The following is a 24064-nucleotide window of genomic DNA, read 5'->3' as shown; positions in this document are numbered from 1 at the left end:
CCAGCATTTGTGTGCAGTGTCCTGTTTTACCCACCTAAGGCATTTTGACTCCGAAGTATTGAACCTCAGAACACAACCAGAGAGGAGAGGAGATATATGTTAGAGAAGGAAAAATAGGAGCTTTTTACTCATGGATTTGAAGGATGACAAATCTAAATGAAAAAGAAAGCTCTTCATGTCTAACCCTAAAATAATTTAATTAGTGCAGTGCTGGGAAGAAGTCTGTAAAAAGGGATTAAAGCTTCCATTTCTAGAGTATTCAGTTATTCTGAATAGTTTTCGGACAGCAGCATTTCTTGGTTAGTTACATTTCTCCCCTTCTCCCAGATCGCAGTTAGAGATCTCAGAATAAGACAGAAAACCCAGTGTAATGGATAGATCTTAAACTAGGTAAGCAGTTACTTATGTGCAGCCCATTCCTGGATAAGGATCCAGAGGGAAAACCAGCAGTAAAACATTTTAACATGCAATTTTGGGGATCCCAAAGGACTTGCTTATTCACCGAGTTTAAGCTCTTGCTGCAACATGGCTCTGTACCATCTGGGATGCTGGCATTTGCAGTAGTTAGATATCTGAGCTGTCTGCCACATGAATACCAGCCTGAGATCATCACTCCTCAGTTTCATTCAGTACTTAATGAGTGCCAATTAATTGGCAGGAAGGAGAAACACTGTGTGTGTGATATACTGAATAGGCCTGTGTGCACGATTAAGGAGTTGCTCAAATAGCCAATTCTGATCTTGCTTTTTCTCCTTTGTTAACAAATCTCAGGAAAGTCTTTGTTAGTTTAGCTAGTGTCAACTGGTTGGTGTATTTTCTAGCCCTTTAAATAAGAAAAGGGGGCTGGCCATTTAGCTCAGTTGGTTAGAGCACAGTATTATAACACTGAGGTCAAGGTTTCAGATCCCCTTTAAAAAAAATTAAAAATAATAAAATAGGAAGTAAATTATTTTATGTATAACTTATAACCCATATAGTATTAAACTAACAGTTTCCATGCTTTAAAATAAATTATACGTAATCCCAAGAGTCTCTGTTTGTTTTGCTTTACCAAGAAATATGTGAATTCTGGGCTTGTTGTTAGAAGTAATTTAATAGTTTTGGTTTAGTTTTTAGGTCCCCACGTTCATAAAGTGATTGATTAAATTAGGGAAGGTATCTAGAATAAGTCTAAATTCCACTGCAGCTGACACAGCTTTACAAATTCAGTTGCAACAAAGGAGAGCATCTTATACCATTAGGGCCATGCCATCAGATGTTTGCAGTGACTGTTTTAGCAGATTGCCTTGGAGTTGCTGTATTTACCTTCTTGAGATGAAGTGAGGAAAACAGGACAGAGATGTGTGGCTTTCCATTTTTTAGTTGCCTACTTTAAAAGTCCTAAGATACTTCTACCTTTGTAAAGACTTGGCTTAATTTTACATATACACATTAGCTATACTTGTAAAAGCACTGAGTACATAGTTATAAGACATACAAAAGTAATTGTCAGCCCAACCCCAAACTTGATAATAGGATATCAAAGTCCAAAAGGTTAAATGAGTAGTCTACTATGGGGGAAGATATATTTCTTTAAAAAAATCTATGTATTTGATCTCCTTGAGATTTTTTTTTTTTTTCCCTTTCGCACAAATGATTTTGGCGACTGACCATTTGTAAATGATTTTTGTCCTCAGTTGTAAACCATTTGTTTAGAAAAATAAAAGTGGATTTCCTTTAGTAAGCATTACATTTAGCCTAGGCAAGAGATGCTGTAATTGTGTTATTCTTTAAGCCAGCTTACTTTTTTGACTTGTGTGAAATGTGTTTTGAAATGAATTAAATTAGATTGTATTAATTATCCTTTATGTATAGTCTTCAGCTCAATTTAGAAGTTGCAAAATAATTGACATTTTTCTGTGAGCAGATTATTTTATGGATATGTATATATATTTTTGTTTTTAAAGAGATTTCCTTCCTTTGCCACCACTGCAAAAGCTATGTACAGTTGAGTCTTCAGCCTCAGAAGAAGAGTACAGGAAAGCTAAGAGAGGACCACTTTTTCTTGTCTTGGTCTTAGGAGCAGACAGTATTCCATCTTTCCAAAATGGCATGTTTATAAGCAGCTTGGGAAAGATGTTTGAAAAAGTCAGTTATTATATTTTTATAAATTAGAAGTACTCAGCAGCCAGAAATTAAGATCCCTTTTGATAGAGGTAGATCCTCAAAACCAAAGTTGGACTGGAAATTAGATTGAGAAAAAAGACAAATCTCCATCCAGAGCCAGTAGAATCTGTCTTTCCAGACCTGCTTCTTCATGCTGTGGATGGCTCCTTCTCTTTGTGAGAATATCTCCTGGACTGGAAATATGGTGTTACAGCAGTCAGCTCATCTGAAAGTTGGAGAATGTTAAATATCTCTTATGGGACTTTAATAACCTTTATTGATTTTTATGATTATAAAAATGCTTATCATAGAAAATTAGGAAGTTACTAAATGTAAAGAAGGAAAACCACTAATAATTGATGAGACCTCTTCAAAAGTTAAAAAAAAGTTCCAACACAGCCATTTTCTTTTACCTGTGGGTAAGGACTAGTCTGCAAGCATATGTCCCCACCTTTACTTATATGAGGGTACTTCAAAAATTTATGGGAAAAAGAATTAAAATATAAATCTTTCCATGAACTTTTTGAAGTACCCTTATATTCCTTTAAACATTGCCCTTTTCTAGACAGTCTGAAAATAATTAAGTATCTTTAAGCCTGAACTTTGGATGTAAGATATTATCCAGCAGCTACAGAGGGAGCTGCCTTGTTCAGGCCATTGGAAATTTCATCTCTAAGACTCATTTGAATTTCTAAGCCCTTTATGCACCATTATGGGCATATGGAGCATATTCATACCACGAGGAGCCTTCTATTAAGGGTGGACTTTTTTACATGGCCATAATTCAACTGACACAAAAAGGATGAGGTACTTTTCAAAGGCACAGAGGAAAGCAAAACAAAAGAAAAACAGACAAAATGAACATAAATGTAAGCGAGGAGTCCATGAAACAAGAGTTCCTTATCATGCTTAAGCAGGTGTCTCTCAAAAAACTGTATTTCTCTGCATACCAGCTAAGATTGAGAAGTTTTGCACCTCAGTAGTGTTTCAGATGAGACTCATTTTCTTATCTGGCAATGTGGGGTTACCTAAAGTACCTTGATCAGAAATGGAAATCATGAAGGAACTCTGGAAAGCTGGCATGAGCTAGTTGGAGCTTTTAAATAGAAGTGCTTTCTGGTAGCAGATCTAACATCATTTGTTTTGAGTCATTTTGGGCTGTGTTATTTTTGCAGTCTTCCCCATTCCCATCATAATCCTCTCTGGTTTATCTTACTTTTGTCCAATCTATATGGATGTTTTAGGAATTTTTTTTCAATGCAAATAACTATTTGATCCCAGATTTGGTAAATGTTAACACTACTTTGTGAATAAATAAATGAGTGATCTGCTGAACAATTGCAATTGTAGAATTATGCTGTATGTAATGTACATATGAAGAAAGAAATGTATTTTGTTCATTTTCTTAATAAAAAGTTATATATGGACACTGCAAGATGTCTGTCTGTTGTGTTCATTAAAACTACTTTTGAAGTCAGCTTTTAAAATGTTTACGTACTTAATAGTTATATTTTTCCCTCAAAAAAGGTAAGTTTTATTCAGGCTTCCAAAGGTGGAAAAGGATACACTATACAAGGAGGGCCTTTGAGTGTTTTCCTTTGAGACAGGGTTTCAATGTAGAAGTACTGGTTGAGCTCACAAAGTTTCTGCGGGAAGTTCCCATTTTTAAAGAACACCAGTAAATTATTTCATGAAGTGTTTTCCCATCTGCTCTTTCATCTCTTTTGCAGACTTGGACATGTGTTTTTCCAGGTTTTCTTTAAGGGGCATGTACCTGTACAGATTAGGAACTGGAAGAAGAAAACTGAACTGAAATAGAAAATTAATTATAGAACAGAGTAAAGGGAGAAAACCTGAAGGTGTTGCAAAGAAAAAAATTCTGGTCCCTATCCCCAATGACGGGGAAAGAAAATCCTGAAAAAAATAAACTCAGAAATAGGCCACATAATGACACTGGATTGTGAGGGTTGACTTGTGTGAGCTCTCCAGATACTCTCAATAACCAGGAGATCTTCCCTTGGCCCTTTTCATCTCCAGATCTCATTTACATTTTCTTGGCTGTGTGATCTTGTATTCTGGGGTGAGTTATTAGCTAATTTTACTCAAAATTGGGATTGTGTTTTCTCAATTTACAAATCAAATAATTCATACTATACTGCGTAGCTTTCATTTCTAGGGTGTGCTTTGAGTGCAGCTCACAAGTAGCATTTCTTTGTGTTCTCATAACAGGAAAACATGAGGTGCAGTGATAAGGAATTGGCCTTTACTTGGTTAATCCCCCAGAGAATTAATTCAAAAGGATCAAAATGTGGGACACCGCCCTTGATATATCTGTCACTGTCTTCTGGCAGGAAGACAGCAATAAACAAAGAAAACTTGGTGCTAAACATAGTGGAGATGCCAGCGGCTCCCTCATCAAGTGAATGTGGAGACCTGCAGAAATTGGAAGTTGTTACTTTGGGGGCTTCCACTTGTCCAAGGAAGATAATCCAACATCTAATAGGGAAATAGCCGTGTGTGCCCATACACACGTAAGTTCTCATAAATGTCAGCCACAGAGTTCATAGGAATTACAAAAAAAATTTTTCCTTGTAAATAAAGGAAACATTCTTTGCCACTAATCCTTCAGATTCTGAAAGTATGACTGAAAAGACCAACCGATGGCTCCCCTGAGGCCTATGCTAGTCCTGGTGTAAACATAAATACTAATTGATGATGTTTCTCCTTAGCACGTGCTATGCCACATCTTCCTTTGCCTTTTACATGTCTTGGAAGGAGAAGAGGAGGAGGAGAGTGGAGACTTGGGGCTTTTTATGACATGGGGGGGGTCAGCAGAGGGTGATGTTTGGAGTTATCTTCCCATCATTGCTCTATGGCTTCTATAATGTTCACAGGGAGCTTTCCTCACCCAGGAAAAACAAAGGCAGGCAGTTTTATCCTTGCCAGAGACATTCTCGTTACAGGGAAAAAGGAAAACTACAGGTACAAGTGGTCTGTCCAGCACTGTGCTGGTGAATTTTGATGGCTGGCAAATCCCAAGAGGAGAGATTAGGACACTTGGCAATGTACATAGACACATTATACATCTACCATCTGAACTTGAGCCATAGGGTGGAGAGCCTAGGAGTCAAGAATCCTGGTTTTTATTTCCAGGTCCACCAGTGACTTCTGTGTAGTGCTGGGCACAGTCTCAACTTCTCTGCCTCATTTTTCTACATCTGTTAAGTAAATATTGGCAGCAGAACTTGTTTGCTAGGATCACTTTGATTTTTTCCGTCTATAAAATGCCAAGGTCTTAGAGAAATGCTCAGTATTTATCAGTAGTGTTAATTATAGTCTTCCTTTTTTTTTTTTCTCCCCTTGGGGTAGGGTACAGAAGAAATAAGTGGTCTGGAAGGGATTTATAGGATGCAGAGGTTTGTGAGTGACAGAAGCATAACAAATTTTAAATGACAACTCAGAGTGTCTCTTGGTTGTCAGCAGGGAGCAGGGTCAATGACCTACTCAGGAAGAGAATGGAGTCTTAGGTCTAATTTGTAGCCCATGATAAATTATGAGTCACTCCCTTAGAACAGTATGCCTCAAGCATGGCCAGGGTCCTGTGTGAGTTCCTGGTACTTGGACTCTTTTCTGTATCCTTGGCAAACTCTGGAAATTAACCTCAAAATACCCCTGGTCCAATTCTGGCCCACCCTTCTGGGTGTTAACTGCCTTTCAGAACTCCCATATGAAAGGAAAATCACATTGTAATAGCAGTTGCATTCTAGAAGTGTACTTTGTTGTTATTGGAATGCAAGCATTAATGTATTGAAAAAAGAATGCAGGACTAAAGAGAAAAGATGTGAAATCAAGGCCTGGCACTACCATTTAAATGGCTATGTAAGGCTGGCCCGTGGCTCACTCGGTAGAGTGCGGTGCTGATAACACCAACGCCAGGGGTTCGGATCCTATATAGGGATGGCCGGTTTGCTCACTGGCTGAGCGTGGTGTTGACAACACCAAGCCAAGGGCTGAGATCCCCTTGCCGGTCATCTTTTTAAAAAAATAAAAAAATAAATGGCTATGTAATCTCAGAAAACACTTTACCTCTGCACCTAATTTTCCTATGTAGAGTGGTGACAATTCCTAAATAAGATATGGAAATGCTTTGTAAACTGTTAAGATGCCAAAAGAGATTGTCTAACAGCTAAGAATATGGACCAGATCTACCTGACAGTTAAGTTCTGCAAGTTGGGAATGATGATGTTTCCTCCTTGCAGTGAGGAAACATACAGATGTAGATAACGTCACCTTAGAGATAAAGAGAATCAGAATCATCTCTGACCATTCCTTCCCTGAACCTCCTCCTCCTCCACTAGGTACAGGGACAGGCAGAAGCCTTTTGTGGCAAGTAAACAGATCCTTTGATGGGCAGAAACAGGGACAGAACAGAGCTGCTTTGTTTATATTTTTATTTGTTTGGTCTCTTGCCAGTGTTTTCATACCTGAGCAGGGATCAGCAGCCGCCTTGGGACCTCTGGTGGTGGTGATTCATGTTTGTATGTGAGGCGGAAGGAGAGAGGACAGTACATTTATAAAGCAATGTTGGGGGACAGGCTGAGATCACGTGGAGAACCATCGCCACCTCCAAGGTCTCCCTTTTCCTTTTCCTCAGTTTCCCTCCTTTTCTCCTGCTCTCTGTGCGTAGTTCAGCGAGCATAACTAAGAGCAAGGTGCTGCATTCATGGGACCCACGTGATGGCCTCGGGTGCTTTGGTGATGAGCCTCACGCACATGTGAGGAACTTAAGCCAACTGGAGCAAAATACCAGGGACTGAACCAGCTTACACAAAAACACTTTAATAGTATACAATTTTCCAAAATATATTTTTGTAAGAAAATGCAATAATTAACTACAATCTTTACAAATAAGTTTCTCAGTAAATTCCAGTGTACTTCAGACCCCTGTCCACGAAGACACGTTCCTGCAGTCTCCTGGGCAAACTTTAACATTCGCTAATAACAAAGACCCACATCAATTAGGAATTCCCTCCTTTCACTCAGCGTTGGGTTTTCAGCTAGTGACAATGACAAAAGCTATGCCATTGTTTTACTCTTGCCCTGTCTCCCCCTAGCTTGTTCCCTTTGACCCATAGTCCTGCTAGTAGAAGTTCCATATGTAAAAGCTCATTCAAAACTGTTTCTTGGCAGAAAGAATTGTATGTTTACATCTTAGACCTAAATGACTGAGAAGTGGAGAAGCCCAGTGGGGCTCCCATTTTTGTTTTCTTGCTCTCCCTAGCTTGGCTGGGGTAAGATTTGGGAAGGGAATGCTGTCCTTTGTGTTATTCTGGTGCCTATGAGCGGCAGTCCTTAATTCACTGATTCCTTTGAGGCACATAGCACTGGACAGTCTGTGGATCCAGGTTTTAATCCTATTTGTCCCTAACCATGTAATTTTAGCCAAATCATTATGTCTTTCTGGACTTCAGGTTCTTTTTCTGTAGAAAAAGATTGGACTAGATCTGTAAAACCCACTCCTTATGACTACAGTGTCACCTTCTAACTAGTGCACACTGATTCCAACCTTGACTATAATGGGGTGGGACTGCTAGGGAGGAGGTGAGGGTCATATTTTGAAGTAAAAGCACTCGATCTGCAAGACAAATACTTTGTCATCAGCCTGTCTTGTTATGTTTCATTTTTTGTTAAAAAAAAAAAATTAAAAGCTTGTCATTCCTAATCAGATAGACATTTACATTCCTATTCAGAGAAAAAAAAGCTTAGCCATCTCAGCTAACAAATGTTTTTTCAAAGTATATTCACTTAAAGCAGTGCAGGGTGGGTTAACATGTGGCTGTTTTATTTACATTATCAAAAAATATGTATATATATCAATTTGAACTTGTTCTTCAATGTTTCTCCATTATATTGTCAAAAAAGATAAAGCTCAAGAAGTGGTTTAAATAAACTCTTTGCTAGCTTTCCTTATCAAGAGGGGGAAAAAATCTGGTGTCTAGACTGGATTGAACCCGTATTGTGTTTTACGATGCAAAGAATATTCTGTACCTCCTTCATAAGCACTGCTGCTTCTCTCCCCACTCACACAAAAGCATGCTTCTTGCTGGCTTTTGTCCAATCATCGGATTCATAATTACTGGCCTTTTGTGCAGCTTGGGGAAACCATAGTTAGCCATTGAAATAAAGAGTTCATAACCTCTCTTTCGTACAGCTCACTTAAAGTCCTGCTGAGCTCCCAGTGTTCCTCTTACCTCTTCTCAGCCCCAGCATCTGAATTACCAGACAGCATTTAGAACCCAGTAAAGATGGGGGAAGAAAATGACCATTACAGATGCATGGCTGTGTAGCCCGTTGACACGAATGTCCCAGCAGCAAGGGCAAGGGAAGGTACTGGAGTCTGAAGTTGCCCTAAAAGGCTAGAGCAACACAATTTGGATACACAAAAAGAAGAAACCTCTGAATAAGCCCAAAGCTTCTCCAGGTTCTCCTTGGATAGAACCATAGTCATTCCTCTTGACCAGGCATAATGACATAATTTCTGTTCTCTGGTCCTTGCCAGTCACCACCTCTCTCCAAGAGGCCTTGGGGTTGCAGCCTTGGTCAGTTTGCAGAGGCATATTTGCTGCCTCTGTTGAAAGCCTTGACTGGTGAAACGTGACCCAGAGTCAGCAAAGAAGTAATAATCCAGTCTGGCCTCTCTCACAGAGGCCATGACAGAAACCCACTGGCCGGAAAGAACCAAATGCTGGTTTGGTTCTTTCCAGGGCTAATAAGATTTCCTCTATTTCCCCCAAAACTGGCACTGTTCTCCATCCTGCCTAACCTCCAGATGCTAGAGAATGAGGGAAAATGCTCTTGGATCCTTGTTAACCTAGCATCTCTTCTCTCAGGAAACTTGCTGGGAGCCCTACTTGAACCCCTGGCCTTCCTTTTACCCTAGGATTTCAAACAGCTACAGAGTATAAAGAAGTAATCAAGGCAGCCCGGGAAGGACAGAGATCCTCCCTTGACTCTCTCCTCCCTGCCCTGCACCTTTCTTAAAAATAAGCTGCCCCGAAGCACATACATAGCCTGTTTCACCAGAACTACTGCAGTCTGGGTCTGCCTGGAAAACCCTGGTGTTGCAACTTTTTGCCCTAAAATAAGTTTTAATTCCCTTAAGAAGTTCTGCCCATCTTCTTACTTGGCTCCAGGGAATTTATGCTCAGGAACAATAGAGACCATGGCCAAAGTTCGAAATTCCACGCAGGATTCCCCTTTCTCAGAAAATCAAATTAAACCTCACTGTGTCCAGTCCTCAGGAGCCTTCTATATGGCAGCTAACTGCTGAGCCCATACAAACCCTCTACCAGGAAGAGGCATGGCTTTGTGTTTCCCTGAGATGCCTCCAGAAACTGCAGGAGAACTACAGCAGCCCCTTTAGGACTATAGAGAAGAGGAAACAGCGAGGCCTAACTTCATGCCAGGACTGCAACAAGTCACTGGGAATAAACCGCCCTTCTGCACCCTAAACTGCACGGCATATGTTCTGAGCCTTTCTTTCCCTGCACACAGGAGGCTCAGAATCAGGGAGATGAGCTAACGGCAAGTTTCCAACAATTTGAGCTTTGGCCTTTGGCAGTGGAGGGCTGGATTAAAAAACAAACAAACAAACACATATAACAAACTCCCAGCAACTTGAAAAGTCCCTGAGTTTCCTATGAAATAGAGAGTAGAGCCTGTCCCTCCTGGCTGTGTCAATCCATTGTCAGCTAAGACACATCTCTGCTGACTGGGGGCCCTGGGAGAGGTCTGTCCTACAGCTATTGCTCTCTCACTCTGGGTCTCAGGGGGTCCCCAGCTTGAGTCTTCACCCCCACCAGCTAAGCAGTGAACAAAATAGGAACACTTTGCTTTCAGCAGCTACTGCAGATTTCAGTCCCCTGTGGGCATGGAAGGCCACAGGAGATATTGGGGAGCCTCTTCAAGAAGCACCTTGGGACACGGGCCAGTGTTAGTGCTGACCCCTAACCAGGTGCACTGCAGAGGCCACCGGGGATGAAGAGCTTCCCCTTCTCTCCTCATCTGTGCACAAATCCCTCAAGCAGACCTCATTCACACTGGAGTCTTGTGTGGGCTAAGTCCCAATCTCACTAAGCAAATGCAAGCAAATCAGAATCCAGAACAAGGAGTTCAAGATCATGAAGGTCCTATGCTAACCCCAGGGGCCCTGTGACGAAGTGGGAATAAAAATTGAGTGAAGGGAGGGGGGAAATTGAAGGGGGCAGGAACTCTGGCAGACAAGGATGGGGTGGGAAATAGAAAACTTGGGCATGTACTTGGAAGTGATCAGATCCCACTGGGACAGGATAGGGCCTGCTCTCCCTTCAGCCCATTCACCAGCTGAGTTCCCCAATCAGGGCGGCTATGGAGGGGTGAAAATGAGCACTGGACTAAGGGGAAGGGTGTCTTTGTTTCCATCCTGACTGTCATCAGGTGGCTGTGTCAAGTCACTTACTCTCTTTAGGCCTCAGTAACCCCACCTGTGAAATGAAGGGATTCCACTAGATGATCTCTGAAGTCCCTTACATGGCTCTCTCTCATCTTCCAGAAGCACTGAGCTCAGGCACTAGTGGGTTATTTTACAAGAGGAAACTAGACAGAATGTGATTTGTCCTGCTTGAAAAGGGGAAAATTAAGGCGTGGGGGGTATTGGGAGGAGGTAACACTCAGAGTCCACTGTCCCTCCCCTGTCTTCCCTCCTCAAATGGGAAGGAGATTTCCTCCCCTGTCCAAACGGCACTTTGGGTGGTCCGCATGGAGCTCTGCGGGGCTGCGGGCGGCCACCAGCAGGCCCGATTAGAGGTGTGTGTCTTCTTCCTCCTCGAGATCGTCCTTCGTCAGGTTGTCCAGAGGGACGATCCAGCTGTCCCCCAGCTCCCCATTAAGGTTGACCACCTTCTTCTCCTGCATCTCAGAAGAGGTCTCCATCACTTCCAGAGTCGGGTTGTCATGGTAACCGTTCTCCACTGTCTGCAGCTCCTCTGTTAGTCGTTGCTAGAGGGGAGAATAGAACCCAGGGAGAAAGGGTCATTTTGGAGGGCTACTGGCCTTACTTAAAAAGTCTTACTGTAACACATGTAGCCCGCCAACCCAGGGACCCCAGTTTGGCTAAAGCGAGCACTTGCTGCTCACGTGTGGGGGCTGGCTGCTCTGGAGGTGGTATCCTAAGTGCCTGGTTCACCTCAGCTCACTCAGGTGGCCAGTCAGTGGATATGGATTTTGCTCTCCTGAGACCTCTAAGCTCTTTCCTCTTGCCTCCATTCCTTCCCCAAAACCTTCTCTCCAGGCACCCACGTCAGCCCATCATAATGGGTTAAGAAGGGCTGTAAGAAAATGACCTCCCACAGGCCGGGTGACTGCAGATTCTCTAAGCCTGGCCAAGATGGCACGGTGATCCCTAGAGCCATCCTGCTGCATGGATAGCAGGCATCCGGCAGCAGCGCTTTCTCTGAGATACAACCGTGGTTGCAAATTGGAATCACCTAGGGAGCTTTTAATGCATGTACTGATCAGCGATTCCGCTTCAGCTGGTGTGGGGGCAGCTCGGCAGGAAAACGTTTTTAAAGGTTCCCACAGTATGCAGCCATGGATCTGGGTGGAGCTGAAATGATGAGAACCCCTAATAAAGCTGGTGAAAGAATTTTTGGTTAAACGGGCATGCCTAGAGCCATTTCCATCAATGAATCCTCAGAACAGCTATGCAGAGTGGATATTATCCCCACTATGCAGAGGAGAAACCTGATGCTCAAAGAGATGTCGCACAGAAAACGGGGCAGAACTAGGGCTTAAACTAAGTCTGCCCCGCTCCAAAGCCCAGGCTCTTCCCTCCAGCCACGCTGCCCCTTTAATGTTCCATGTAAGTAGGCGGCTGCCTGCAAGGGCCCACGACCCACTCACTCTCCTCCTTTGCAAATGGGAATAAGGAGGGGAGAGTTCATCAGGTGAGCTGGCCAGGTTCCCTGGCTGGAGGAGGGAAGCTCTCACCTGGTCCTTCCTCTGGGAGAGGCGCTGGTGGCAGCAGCCATAGAGGGCGGCAATGAGGAGCAGGAAGGATGCCATGCAGACTATGGTGATGATGAGGGGCATGCTGAAGCGGTCCTCAGCCTCTTCCGGGGGTCCTTGATGCCCCAGCTTCATGTCACTGACTCCCGCCTAGCCAGGAAGGAGACATTTATGTGGCAAAAAACAGGTCCTGAGGCACCCTCTCCCTGAGCTCCCATTCACTGGAGAGCTCTTCTGCTTGGGGTCGGCTGGTGCCTGTCCCACTGCCCTGCTGTCCCCTCTGTTTTCCTCCTCTTTCCTGGATGCTTGCTCATTGGGGGCTTCTTGTCATTAAGAGAGAGACTGTGGAGCTAAGTACTTGTGGACTTCCCAGGAGAGGCTCCTGACCCAATCTGTCCCAGCACGTGGGAGGGGCACACTTACCTCTTTCAGGTAGTCCCATTGGTCCTTCAGCACTTCATATATGTCCTTGGGAAGGAAGTTTGCTGTGGGAGAGGAGGAGAGGTGCTGCCTGAGCGGTCTAGCGCACAGTGATAGGGGAGGGGGCAGAGACTGGGCCCCAGGAGGAGGATGGACTGTATCTCGGCCCCCGAGTGGGTGTCTGTCTCTCTTGGGTGGCCCTGGGAGGGGCCGGAGCTTGACAATTTGTAGGGAACTGAAGGGGTACCATAGTGACCCACCCTACAATGGTGGCTCCTGAACCTGCACCACCACCCCCGCCCCATTCCCACGCACACAGGCCTCGGCCCCGCTTCCCCTCAACTCACTCTGGATAAAGATGTTTTTGACTGCCACCGCCTGGCTGTTCTGAACAGGTGCCAGCAGTATTTGGCACTGGTCCTGCACTGAGTTGAAGGTGGCTTTGACTGCTCGGCACAGACGTGTGACTAGTTTGTCATCTGGAGGGCTCCTTTCCTGTTGTGAGGAGACCACAGGAGATTCCTCAGGGATCGGGACAGTAGCCTAGGCTGTGAGGCTGCCCTTCGAGCTAAGGACAGGAGAACGCTGTTGCCTGCTGGAACCTGCACCCTCTCCAGCCTCCACTGGTGCCATTCCCAGGCCTGCTGGGGTCAAGAGTTTTGTGCTGTCCTCCTGGGCCAGTCCCTGCCCTCTCTGCCTCCATCGAATCTCTTCCCTCGTCCCTCACTCTGCTTCTTGTCCGTGGTTGCACAATACCCTTCGCCCTAGTGCCCCTTGTCTCCCTCCAAGCTCACGGAGGGTCACAAGTGGGTGCCTTTACCTTCTCCCTTCCTAGAAAGGGCAGGAGGGGTGCTGCCCAGCAACTCCACCCCACTGCCGCTTGCCAGCTTTTCATGCCCAGTCCAGACCTCAGGAGGGAAGGCCACAGCTCTCAGCTATCCCAAAGCTGAAATAGGTGTGCCCCTTCCCTCTGATGCCGAGACTCTGACGCTGAAGCCATGAACAGGCTAATGGAGAAAGGTGAGGCCGCCACCCAGTAGGGGAAGATGGGAGCATCTGAAAGATATACACGGGGTATCTTGTAGGGGATCTCATATGTCGCTAAGCAGAAAGAACAAGGCTGATGTGGCTTGAGGGCTGAGGGAGAGAATAAAGGGTGGGCAGCCTTTACCCAGTCCTGCCATGTCCTCTAGGGGTGCCCCCAGCTGGCATTTCTCTGACCTGATTTTGGAACAAGGGACTGCGATGAAGAAAAGGACTCTAGGTATAGCTTACCTCAGGACCCCCACAAACCACCCCTCGGGCTTCCACCTGGAATTTCCTTAGGCTTATTAATTCCCCACCCTGATATCAAGAAGGGATCCGGGGCTTTCTGTCTCCCTTTCCTAGCAAAAGGGAAAAAAAAATTGCTTCTCACAATCACACAGCCTTCCAAGTTTTAGCTAAAAAGAGGGCCCGAGGAAAGGCTGGGCAAGCATTTGACTGTCCCCAGCACCAGTCTCAGTGCGAGTTCTGCCTTGTCTAACAAGCCCAACACCAAGAGAACACTGCTCCCTCTTAAAACTCTGATCTAAATGTATGCTTTTGTGATGTTCACCTGGAAAATGCCAGAAAAATGGACACCCACCAGAAAACTACTGCAGAAGATAGAGGCAGCACTGGAGTGGTACAAGCCCAAGTTCTCTATCCTAGAGAAAGGGTGTTTGTTCTGTTCTAGTTCTTAGGAGGGGTTGCAGAAATAGGCACTGACCAGAGGAGGGCAACAGTGAGCCAGCGATCCCCTGCACTCCCAGAGCTCAAAAGCCACTTACTGAGTAAGCATCCCCAGAGCAAAGCCCTTCATCCTCGGGAGACCAGCGGGCTGAAGGCTGCTGCGCACACCGGCACACCCTCTCTTCATACAAATGTATGCACACGCGCACGCATGCACGCACACGCGCGCGCGCACACACACACACACACGCACGCACGCACGCGCACACGCGCACACACCCACCCACCCACCCATAAGCACGACGGCTCCCTGTGTTCAGGGACTCTTCTTACTGGCAGTACCTGGGCCCTATTATCTCCCATCCATCCCACCAACTCCTCAGGTTAGAGGGAGATTCCCTCCACATTTCTTCCATTGGGGTGTTCAGATAGTACATGAAGCAGGAAATATGAAGCCACAGACTATTAGAACAGGAAGACTCAGGCAGACTAAACCTCTCCTTGACAGTTGAAACCTCTGAAGCCCAAAGAGATCACCTTACAAAGTCACACCCAGACTAGTGGCAAGCAGGAGACAGGATCAGGATCTCCTGACTCAGACCACTGAGTGGTTACGCGGTGAAAGCTGAGGACACCTGGGTGCTCTGGCCCTGCAGCAGTCCTGTGAGTGTGACTTGACTTACAGAAGTTTGTCAGCACCACGCTCTCCCAAGTGAGCTAACCGGCCATCCTTTGACTTACAGAAGTTTGGACCTCGGTTTATTGCTCTGTAAGATGGGAAGGGGCCACTTCCCGCAGGAAGAAACAAGGCAGGAAAGATACACACCGCTCACTCCCTTGGTAGACTGCAGCCCCCTCTCCCTTCCTTCCGCGGCTGCTCGCCTGCAATCTGGGGATGGGGAGGAGGCAGGGCTCTGATTAGCCGGGTACTCACACAGGGACTGGTCCCCGTAAAGTTCAGGACGAGCAGCTGAGTCTCATTCAGGCTTTCAGAAGGCCCGCACTGTATCTGCAAGAAGCCACCGAGATTAAGGGTCAGGCTGTGAGTCACAGAATGACTTCCCCCGCCCCGGGATGGTGACCCAGAAAGGAAGGAGTTCAGGGCAAGCTGGGGGCATGGCTGGACCGGGTTCAGAGTCAAGAGAGTGAAGGTGGGGACAGAAACGTTCTTCTCGGAGCCCCTTCCACCTGAGTCTGCGTTCTCATATTTGTCCCGCCCTGGGTGGACTTACCTGGATATTATTCCCAAGAGTCAAGGTGGGGTGTGTGTAGGAGCCTTGGGGGACAGCTGAAGTCGACTCCGTGCTGGAGCTTGTGGGTCCTCTGACAGGAGGCGTGGCCACAGTTCCCAATGAAGTGCCTGGGGACGATGATGTGCCTGGGGGCAGCGGTGCCTCAGAGGAAGAGGTTGTAGGGACAGCTGGCATCAAGTGGGAGGTGTGTTGAGCTTCTTGTGAGGTAACCAGTGGTGCTGTAATCGGGAAAACAAAGGTTATGGGAAAAAATGAACGGCACCCTTGGGCTAAAAGGACAGTCTTTTCTTGCCATAATGGTTTTCACAGGTTCTTTGGTCTTCTCCCCACTGAGACGATAAGCTGGAGAAGCAGGCTTTGAGGAAGAGGAGTCAGAATGGACGAAGTGGCTGCCTGTAACATTTTACAGCCTGGGTCAGACTGGCTGAGTCCATGTGAGCACCAGGCAGAGGAAGTCACGACAGCAATAACAATTATGTCTGCAGTGGTAGCTAACAGTCCCTGAGCACTTACTCTGTGCAAGGGACTGTGTGCTAAGTGCTTCTAAAGACTTTCCTAGTTAATCCTCCCAGCAGCCCTGAGAAGATGCTGTCATTATCACTATGTTATGAAACAAGGAACCTGAAGCTCTCAGGGGCTCAATGATTTGCCCAAGGTCATGTGCCAACAAGTGGCAGAGCAGGGAGTTGAATCCAGCTTTGTCCAACTCAGAGCCCTGCTCTCGCTGCAGGACGTGACCACCCCTCGTAGTGTGGCCATTGTTAACTTCAGGATGCAACAACATTGTTTGGGGAGCCCTTAAAATGCAGATCCTCAGGCTCATGCCCCGAAATTCCGGCTCAATAGATCTGAGGTGGGTCTTGATTGGGCAGCATGATCCACCAGTAGATTTTGAAATTAGTTTACTAGGTTAAGACCAGCACTTAAAAATAAATAAATAAATGGAATAGAATAGAAAATATCAAGATGCATAACATATAGTAAGAGTAAGTCTTATTCAGTGAGGCTTTTATTCCTACTAGGTGGTTTCGATCATGATGTAAAACCGAAATGTGTTTGCAACCGTGGGTTGCCATCAATCAGGTCTGAGAGGCACTGTTCTAGAGGACTTCTAATACCCCGCCACCACAACCACACAGAGTCTCAGCCAGGAATAGACTGGACAGGCCAGAATGAGGTGCTGAACTGGCCAGGCCAAAGTACTGACCTCGCATCAGAATGCACAGCAGTCTTGGCCCCTGCTCATCATTGAAATGGGAAACTAGGTCTGAATGAAAGTTGAACGTATTCAGTGTTTAACCGTCAGCATAAACCTCCACCTTCCAGCTGAGCAACTATGTGGAATATGAGCACTGAAAAGTTTCTTCTTGCTTAAAATAAACCCCGGACATTACTTACTCGGCGTGGCAGGCATCCCCTCGGGTGTGGAGGGGGGCCCCGAGCCAGCCTCTGTGCCTGGGCTCCTTGAAGCTGTAGTGAGATTGTCTTGTTCCTTGGGAGAGCTCTCGGGGGGCTTCAAAGAAACACCAGTCGACTGGTGAGGGGTGACTGGGACGGTCGAAGCAGGAGGAAGAGAAGTCAGTATCGGGGTGCGAGGCACAGTGGTGGGGTGCAGAGTCACCTCCTTTTCTCCCTTCGTGGCTGTGGGGTTTGTGGTAACGCTGTGGCTACTCTGGTTTCCAGGCGTGGCTGAATCTTTCACTCCACTCTGGCCTCTAGTGGTTTCGGTCTCAGCCAACATAGTAGACGGTGTAGGTGTCATGCTGCCTGAACGGTCAGTAGTCTTTGGGTCATCAGCAGCTGTGGTATGAGTGCCCGAGGTTGGCTTCCCACCCATTGCTGTCGTCGGGGGGCTCTCGTTGACCACGGCTGAAGTTGCCCCTGTGCTGCTGGAAGCTGGAGCTGTGCTTTGCATGACAGTGTTTGAACTTTGTGTTGGGCCACTGGCTGCTGTAGTCCGGTTCTGCTGGCTGCAGCCTGCAGCGCTTACGCTGGTGTCTGAGCAGGACGTGGCTGCTGTTTACAAACACAACACAGAACCAAGTTAGGCTATTAGCCGTGAGCCTTCTCTCTACACTTCCACAGCTCTACCCTGGAATCAGGGGCTTGGCTCCCATCCTGGCCATGTGCCTTGATGAAGGCCAGGGTCTTAGGTGTGTCCGGATTTTGGGGGGGTTTAAGGGACCTCCAGGAGGGAGGCTGAGAGTGAAGTGGGGGAAGTAAGGGAAATTCTGCCGAAGAGGGAAGACCAGGCCCGCTAGCCCCATGGCACATGGAGGCTGCAGGGTGCTCCCTGCTGGCCGCACGCACGTTCGCTTCAAGTTTCTCAATACGCCCGCCTAGGACCGGTCTGCAGAGAACACCGCTGCCCCCTCTCCCGGTTCCCAGAGACATGGCCCCGCACAAGATTCCACAGACTAATGCTTACTGAACTGCCCTTGTCCTGTTCTAAGCACAGACGAGAGCGGTGTGGCCTCTGTTCTAATGGAAGTTGTAAAATAGAAGGAGAAACTAACATAAACTGAAGTTCCACAAATTATTGTTTAAGTGCCACATGAACTGTGTTAATGAAGAAAAGCACAGTGCTTCGTGTTTAGCATGGTGGCTTAACCTTGTTGGGGGTGGAGGGTGGGAATCACGTTAGGAAGCCTTTTATTCGTTTGTTTGACCTAATATTTATTGAGGAAACAGGTTGTGTAACAGACCTGTGCTGGGCCTTGGAGATGCAGTGATGAGCAAGACACACAAGACACACTGAATTCATACCCTCAGGGAGCTGACATTCTGCTGGGGGAGACAGAGACTAACCATGTGGACAGAACAATTACATTCTGCTAAGTATATGGAAGAAACGAACAAGGAAATGATGCAGAGACTAACCGGGGAGGGGACTATTTAGACAGAGAGGTAAGAAAAGGCATCTCTGAGATCACAGGTAAGCTGAGACTTGAAGGACAAGAACGCCATGTGCAGAATGAGAGGAAAAGTGTCCCTGGCGGCACAGACAGCCTGCAAGAGCCCTGAAGTGGGGCAGAGCTAAGAGAAGACAGGTATGAATGCAGTTTAGTGAGTGAGGGGCAAGGAAGGGCAGGGCTCAGAGATGCAAGGCCTCACGGGTACAGTGACAGCAGCTCATCGTCCAAAAAGGTAAAAGGTAAAAGGAGGATCCCTTAAAAATCATCACTGGAATGGGAAAGTAAATAAAATGAGACATAAGTCATAATCCTTAGAGGCCAAGATAAAGATTCTGGCTTTCATTCTAGGTGCAAAAAGAAGCCAGTGGAGGCATCAAAGCAAGGAGGTTTCATAGGGTGGTTTACCAAGAAACATACTCTTGCCGTTTGGGGGAATATAGATTGGAAGAGAGAGAGTGTGGAACTGGGAAGACAAGTTAGGAGGCTATTACAAAATAAAAAGAAAAATTAAAAAAAAAAAAAAAAGAGGCTATTAAGTCACCCAGACAAAATGGATCACAGTGGGCTACATGAAGCTATCGGCACTGGAGATGGAGAGGAGGATGCAGGGCTGTATTCTGGAGATCACCTGCTTGCTGATGTGAGGGAAGAGGAGAAACCAGGAGGATCCCTGGTTCTCTGTCTACAGCAGAAAGGAGAGAGTACTGGGAGGGGCTGCAGCGGGTCCGTGCCAGTCTCTGTGGCCAGCAGCACCTACACCATTTCTCCATGCTTGGGGAATTCCCTATCCCAGGAGACTTGATGGCAGCAGAATGCATCTTCTCTTAGAGATGCGGAAAATACCAGATATTTGCTTTTCTAGCAGCTGCCATGAATTAGACACTCATTCCAGCTGGTGAGGGAAGAGACAGTAGGGGAAAGGAATGCTGATGGCGTGGCAGTGAAGTCCCGCTGCCATGCAAGCCGAGGGGAGGCAAGGCTGAGCGAGTGTCCAGAGCCATAGCTGTGGCACCTCGTGCTTGGCACTGGTGGCCAGCACTGGACTCTGTGGCCCAGTTCTACAGCCTGGCCTGGGGGATGTTAAACAAAGCCCTAAATGTAATTTCCTGCAATCTCAGTCACTCCATAAACTATACAAAATCCCAATATCCTGGACATACACATTGTGCTACTGAGAAGCAGAAATTTGTATCAGGAGTGGCTGCAGACAGTAGGACTCAGGAATTAGTCATCAGGCCTTATTGGGACCAAAGGGCGGTCAAAATTCTATTAAGGGATGGTACTCCAGGGTACTGTGGCATCTCATGAAGAAGCACTTTGTCACCCAGCATCTAGAATGTGGCTTTGGCAGGGCTGAGTGGCTGCTGCCATAGAAGAATATGAAAGGCACACAGACCAGGACATGTGTCAAAAATCAATGTAGTGTGATGGTGCAACAGACATTTCTCCACTTAGTAGGTGCTTCTTATAACTGATAGTGTCATAGTGTCTTTTGGCAAAAGATACTAAATTGCTGAGAATATTTGAGGAATTAAGGAACATAAGGGATGTGGAGTGGGATGGTAACTTCTTACTGTGGTTTATAGCTTAAAACAGGGTTCTCGATGCTGAAGCTATTCACATTTTGGGCTGGATACTTTTCTGTTATGGGAGGTGGTCCTATGCATTCTAGGATATTTAGCAACATCCCTGGACTCTATCCAACAGATGCAAGTAACATATACGCACACACCCCTCCTCCAGTCGTGACAACCTAAAACATCTCCAGATATTGCCAAATGTCCCCTGGGGGAGACAAAATCACTACCAGTGAAAACTACTGACTAAAGAAAGAGGATAACAAATTCAAATTCTTAAATCCTCCTATCAAAGCATGGACTGAAAACCAGAGACTTTCTAATAGTGCACTAAAGAATCTCTCTTTGTTTGTGGCTGAAGGGCTGAGAAGGCCAAAAGACAAACTTAAAAGTTTGATCCCATGAGTTGTCAAATCAGTTTTAATTTAATGCATAACCTCACCGGGTCTCTTACGTTAAGATAGGACCTTGAGAATTGAATGGTGACATATGGGAGGATGCAGATGAATCGGAGTCCTCATAAATCTCGGTCTTCAATGGAATTCACTTCCCAGTAGACTCAACTACTGTTCTGTTCTGATGAGGCTTCTCCTATCTTGCTTTAAGACTCTTAATAACCTCACTTGAGCTCAACAGAGAAAGCCAAATCTCATTATCTGCACCACTCTTCATTTTCTTCAAACCTTTAACAACAGGTGATTCCAGCATGAGCTGGACCAGAGCTTGACCCAGGAGAAGACACCTATACACTGAAATACCTGCAGAAAACCTAGCAAATATATATGGTTATAAAATATGAGAATGCTAGATCAAGGAGGGATAATCATAATTTTACATTAGGCTGAATTTATGAAAATGGGTACACATACCAGGGATATTGGATTCAATATGCTGACTCAAGCAGCTAGAAGTAGTTTCTAACAGTTTCCTTTCTTGATTGATTGTAGCCCACATTAAACAAAGGTGAGTTGCCAGAAATTCCCTGGAATAAAGTACAGGAAGAAATCCAAAGTCTTGGAGACACAGAAGTGTTAAAGCATCAATCATGAATAACCTGACCACTCACACTCTAACTTTGTCCCCTAAAAGAGCTGACATTCCCTTTCAAAAGGCTTTGAGAAATACTGTATTTCATGAGTTCCAACATGCACATCTTTTCATGTCACTGAAATGATATAGGCAAGGCCTTCAAAAAGTTCATGGAAAGATTTGTATTCTTTTGATTCTATTTTTCTGTAGACTTTTTGAAGTACCCTTATACTATAAATGATTGTGCGTCACTCTTTGCAATGACATATTTTTCTAAGTAGTTCATAAAATAATAGTGAATCTTACAACTGACGGTAACTCAAATATGATTAAATTTGGGATACTGTTTTTTGTTTTGTTTTGTTTTAAAAAAGATGACCAGTAAGGGGATCTTAACCCTTGGCTTGGTGTGTCAGCACCACGCTCACCCAAGTGAGCCACGGGCCGGCCCCAAATTTGGGATGTTGTTGAGGGGACTATTAGCATATTCTAAGAGCTTAATTGTGGCTGTTCTTCATCAGTCAGGTAAATTAGTGGGAAATGCTGCTGACTTTAGTGGGATGGACACCAGGTTCCTTGGATAGTAGGAACAAGAGCAGAACTTAATTTCCAGCAAAAAAGGTGTATATGATTCCATAACAGGCAGCAGGACCAGCATGGTGATCAGATGGTCTAACAAAGTGTATTTTGAACAGCGGCTAAGAAGTCATGTATTCTCTAGGATCAAAATGGATGGGCACCCCACTAACTTCCTCGGTGTAGGCCCAGCAAACTGGGACCTGCGTTGAACAACCATAATAGAGAACACAGCCACTCATCCAGGTCCCAGAACTCAGTGTTTCCACAGACTCAGTGTACCTTGAATGAAGAGTGTATTAGTGTGTTTTAAAGGTAGGTACATAAATATATTTTCTCATGGTTCTGGAGGCTAGAAGTCTGAAATTGGCAGTGCTGTGCTCTCTCCGCAGGCACTAGGGAAGAATCTTCTCTTGCCCCTTCCTAGTAACCCTTGGTGCTCCTTGGCTTGGACCTAATATCACTCTGACCTCTGGCTCACCTTCACATGGGCTTCTTCCCTGTGTGACTCTGTGTCTCTCCTCTTATAAGGAAACCAGTCACTGGATTTAGGTCCCACCCTAATCCAGTACGACCTCGTTTTATCTTGATACATCTGCAAAGACCCCGCATATTTCTAAATAAGGTCACATTCACAAGGGTTAGGACTTGAACGTATCTTTTTTGGGGGGGAGGATACTATTCAACCTCGTAATCTACTTTTGCATATCCCACCATAGAAACCAGAGTCCTTAGTATCAAGCATTAGAAATTAACTGTCTATTTTAAACCGAAAGTGAACTTATTAAAAGGATAATTAGTTAGCTAATAAAATGCACGAGATGGTTAAAGAATCAGGTTTAAGTCAGAAACAGGGCCCAGGCCTCTTCTCCTGAACTGGTCTGGTAGCGTCATTCCTTCCGCCACTACCGAGCATGGGTTGCTTCAGTTTGCACCATGGACACCATCAGTACTGGACATGGGGTTTCATTTCTGAAAGACGTGCGTCATTAGGGCTGCTGTCAGTAAGAGGTCTTTCCATTTACTTTTAGGACGGGGCACCACAGGGAATCTCCTGGGTTCCATCCATATTCCTCCCTGCTCCATTATTTAGCAGCATGTAGGATTCCTGGTAAGATGAGTAAATCTTATAAGTTCAATGCTACACTTATTTTACCTTGGAGTGAGGTCCTTGGTGAAGCCCTGTGCTCTGTGGAATATGGTGATGGTGAATGAGGCATTCTGTGAGTCCATGAATGGTGCTGCTGTCAGAAGCATTGCAGCTGGGAAGCACATTCAGATCCAGAATGTGCCTGTCTCAGCTGCCTCCCTGCTCATGGCCACTCGGTCATGAGCCCATCGAGCAATCATTAGGTGATGAAGAAGAAACTGACACTCACAATGGGTCATCTTGTCCATCTGATATTCTAGAGCTTTCTCCAGAGACACAAATTCTCACCCTCCAGATCTATCCCCACAGGTCTGTTCACAGCCCTCTTCCCTAAAATTCTGTGCACTGATTCTCCTTTCTTGTTCCTTAAGTTCCCAACCACTGGTTCATAAATCACCAGCTATGGCCTAATGGCCTATGGATCTATTCAGATACTTCCCTCAATGTAGCTCTCCTGCAAAAAAAAAAAGACCATGAAATATACTATTCAAAGTCCTGACCATTGGAAGAACTTTCTATCTTTCAGAGTCTCCGCTAAATAGGGTTACTATCCCAGCAGTCCGCTTTTGGCTGGCACCAGCATATTACTCAAAATCATATACAGGCAGGCTTGAGTTTTTCACTCCTCAGTCAACTGATGACAGGGAACTAACTCTCCTAGAGATGTCTAGGTGTGGACTGAGGGAAAGGTGGACGTGTGGAGGAACAGGAGTGAGGCTGGGGGTGGGAGCTGCACTGTGACTTCCATGTCTCCTTCAGGACCTGCTCAGGCCTGGTTCTGCATAAATCTTCAATATGATAATGGAAAGCCGCAAAATAAACCTAAAGAAAAATAGGAGGACTGAAATAATAATGATAAAAGCAGAAGTCAGTGAAATAGAAACCAAAATACAATAGCAAATAACAAAAAGTCCAAAAATTGATTTTTTAAAAAGAACTAATAAAATAGTAAAGACTTCTGTGAGGTTGATCAAAGGGAAAAATCCAAAGGCATAAATAAACAATAGGTATAGAAATGATAATAGATACTTAAAGCATAGGCCATCATGAACAAATGATAAATTTGAAGCAGATGAGATGGGCAAATTCTTAAAAACACAACTTATCAGAGTGACTCAAGAAGAAATAGAAAGAATAATTTGTCCTATACTCATAAAGAAATTGAATAGACAGTTAATAGTTTTCTTATAAAGAAACTCCAAAACTGGAATCAAGGATCAAATAATTCTAGTTTTACATGAA

At 45.3% G+C, this 24064-nt stretch overlaps 1 protein-coding gene across 1 annotated transcript in view; it reads right to left on the bottom strand.

The window, feature by feature from the left end:
- Nucleotides 1–6652: 6652 nt before the first annotated feature.
- PODXL (podocalyxin like) overlaps nucleotides 6653–24064 on the bottom strand; it is a 43552-nt gene continuing 26140 nt past the window's right edge. Inside the window, exons 4-10 of the mRNA XM_063101014.1 lie at nucleotides 16974–17591; nucleotides 15555–15793; nucleotides 15257–15331; nucleotides 12957–13104; nucleotides 12613–12674; nucleotides 12172–12339; nucleotides 6653–11181 (exon numbers count right to left, since the gene is read on the bottom strand). Coding sequence (XP_062957084.1) covers nucleotides 10984–11181; nucleotides 12172–12339; nucleotides 12613–12674; nucleotides 12957–13104; nucleotides 15257–15331; nucleotides 15555–15793; nucleotides 16974–17591 — 1508 coding nt within the window. The 3' untranslated portion in view covers nucleotides 6653–10983. The remainder of the gene's footprint in view (nucleotides 11182–12171; nucleotides 12340–12612; nucleotides 12675–12956; nucleotides 13105–15256; nucleotides 15332–15554; nucleotides 15794–16973; nucleotides 17592–24064) is intronic.

Source organism: Cynocephalus volans, chromosome 6, assembly GCF_027409185.1.
Source record: "Cynocephalus volans isolate mCynVol1 chromosome 6, mCynVol1.pri, whole genome shotgun sequence".
Classification (NCBI taxonomy): Eukaryota; Metazoa; Chordata; class Mammalia; order Dermoptera; family Cynocephalidae; genus Cynocephalus; species Cynocephalus volans.
Note: the sequence above shows the minus strand (reverse complement) of the source record. Positions and strands in the feature narration are given on the sequence as shown.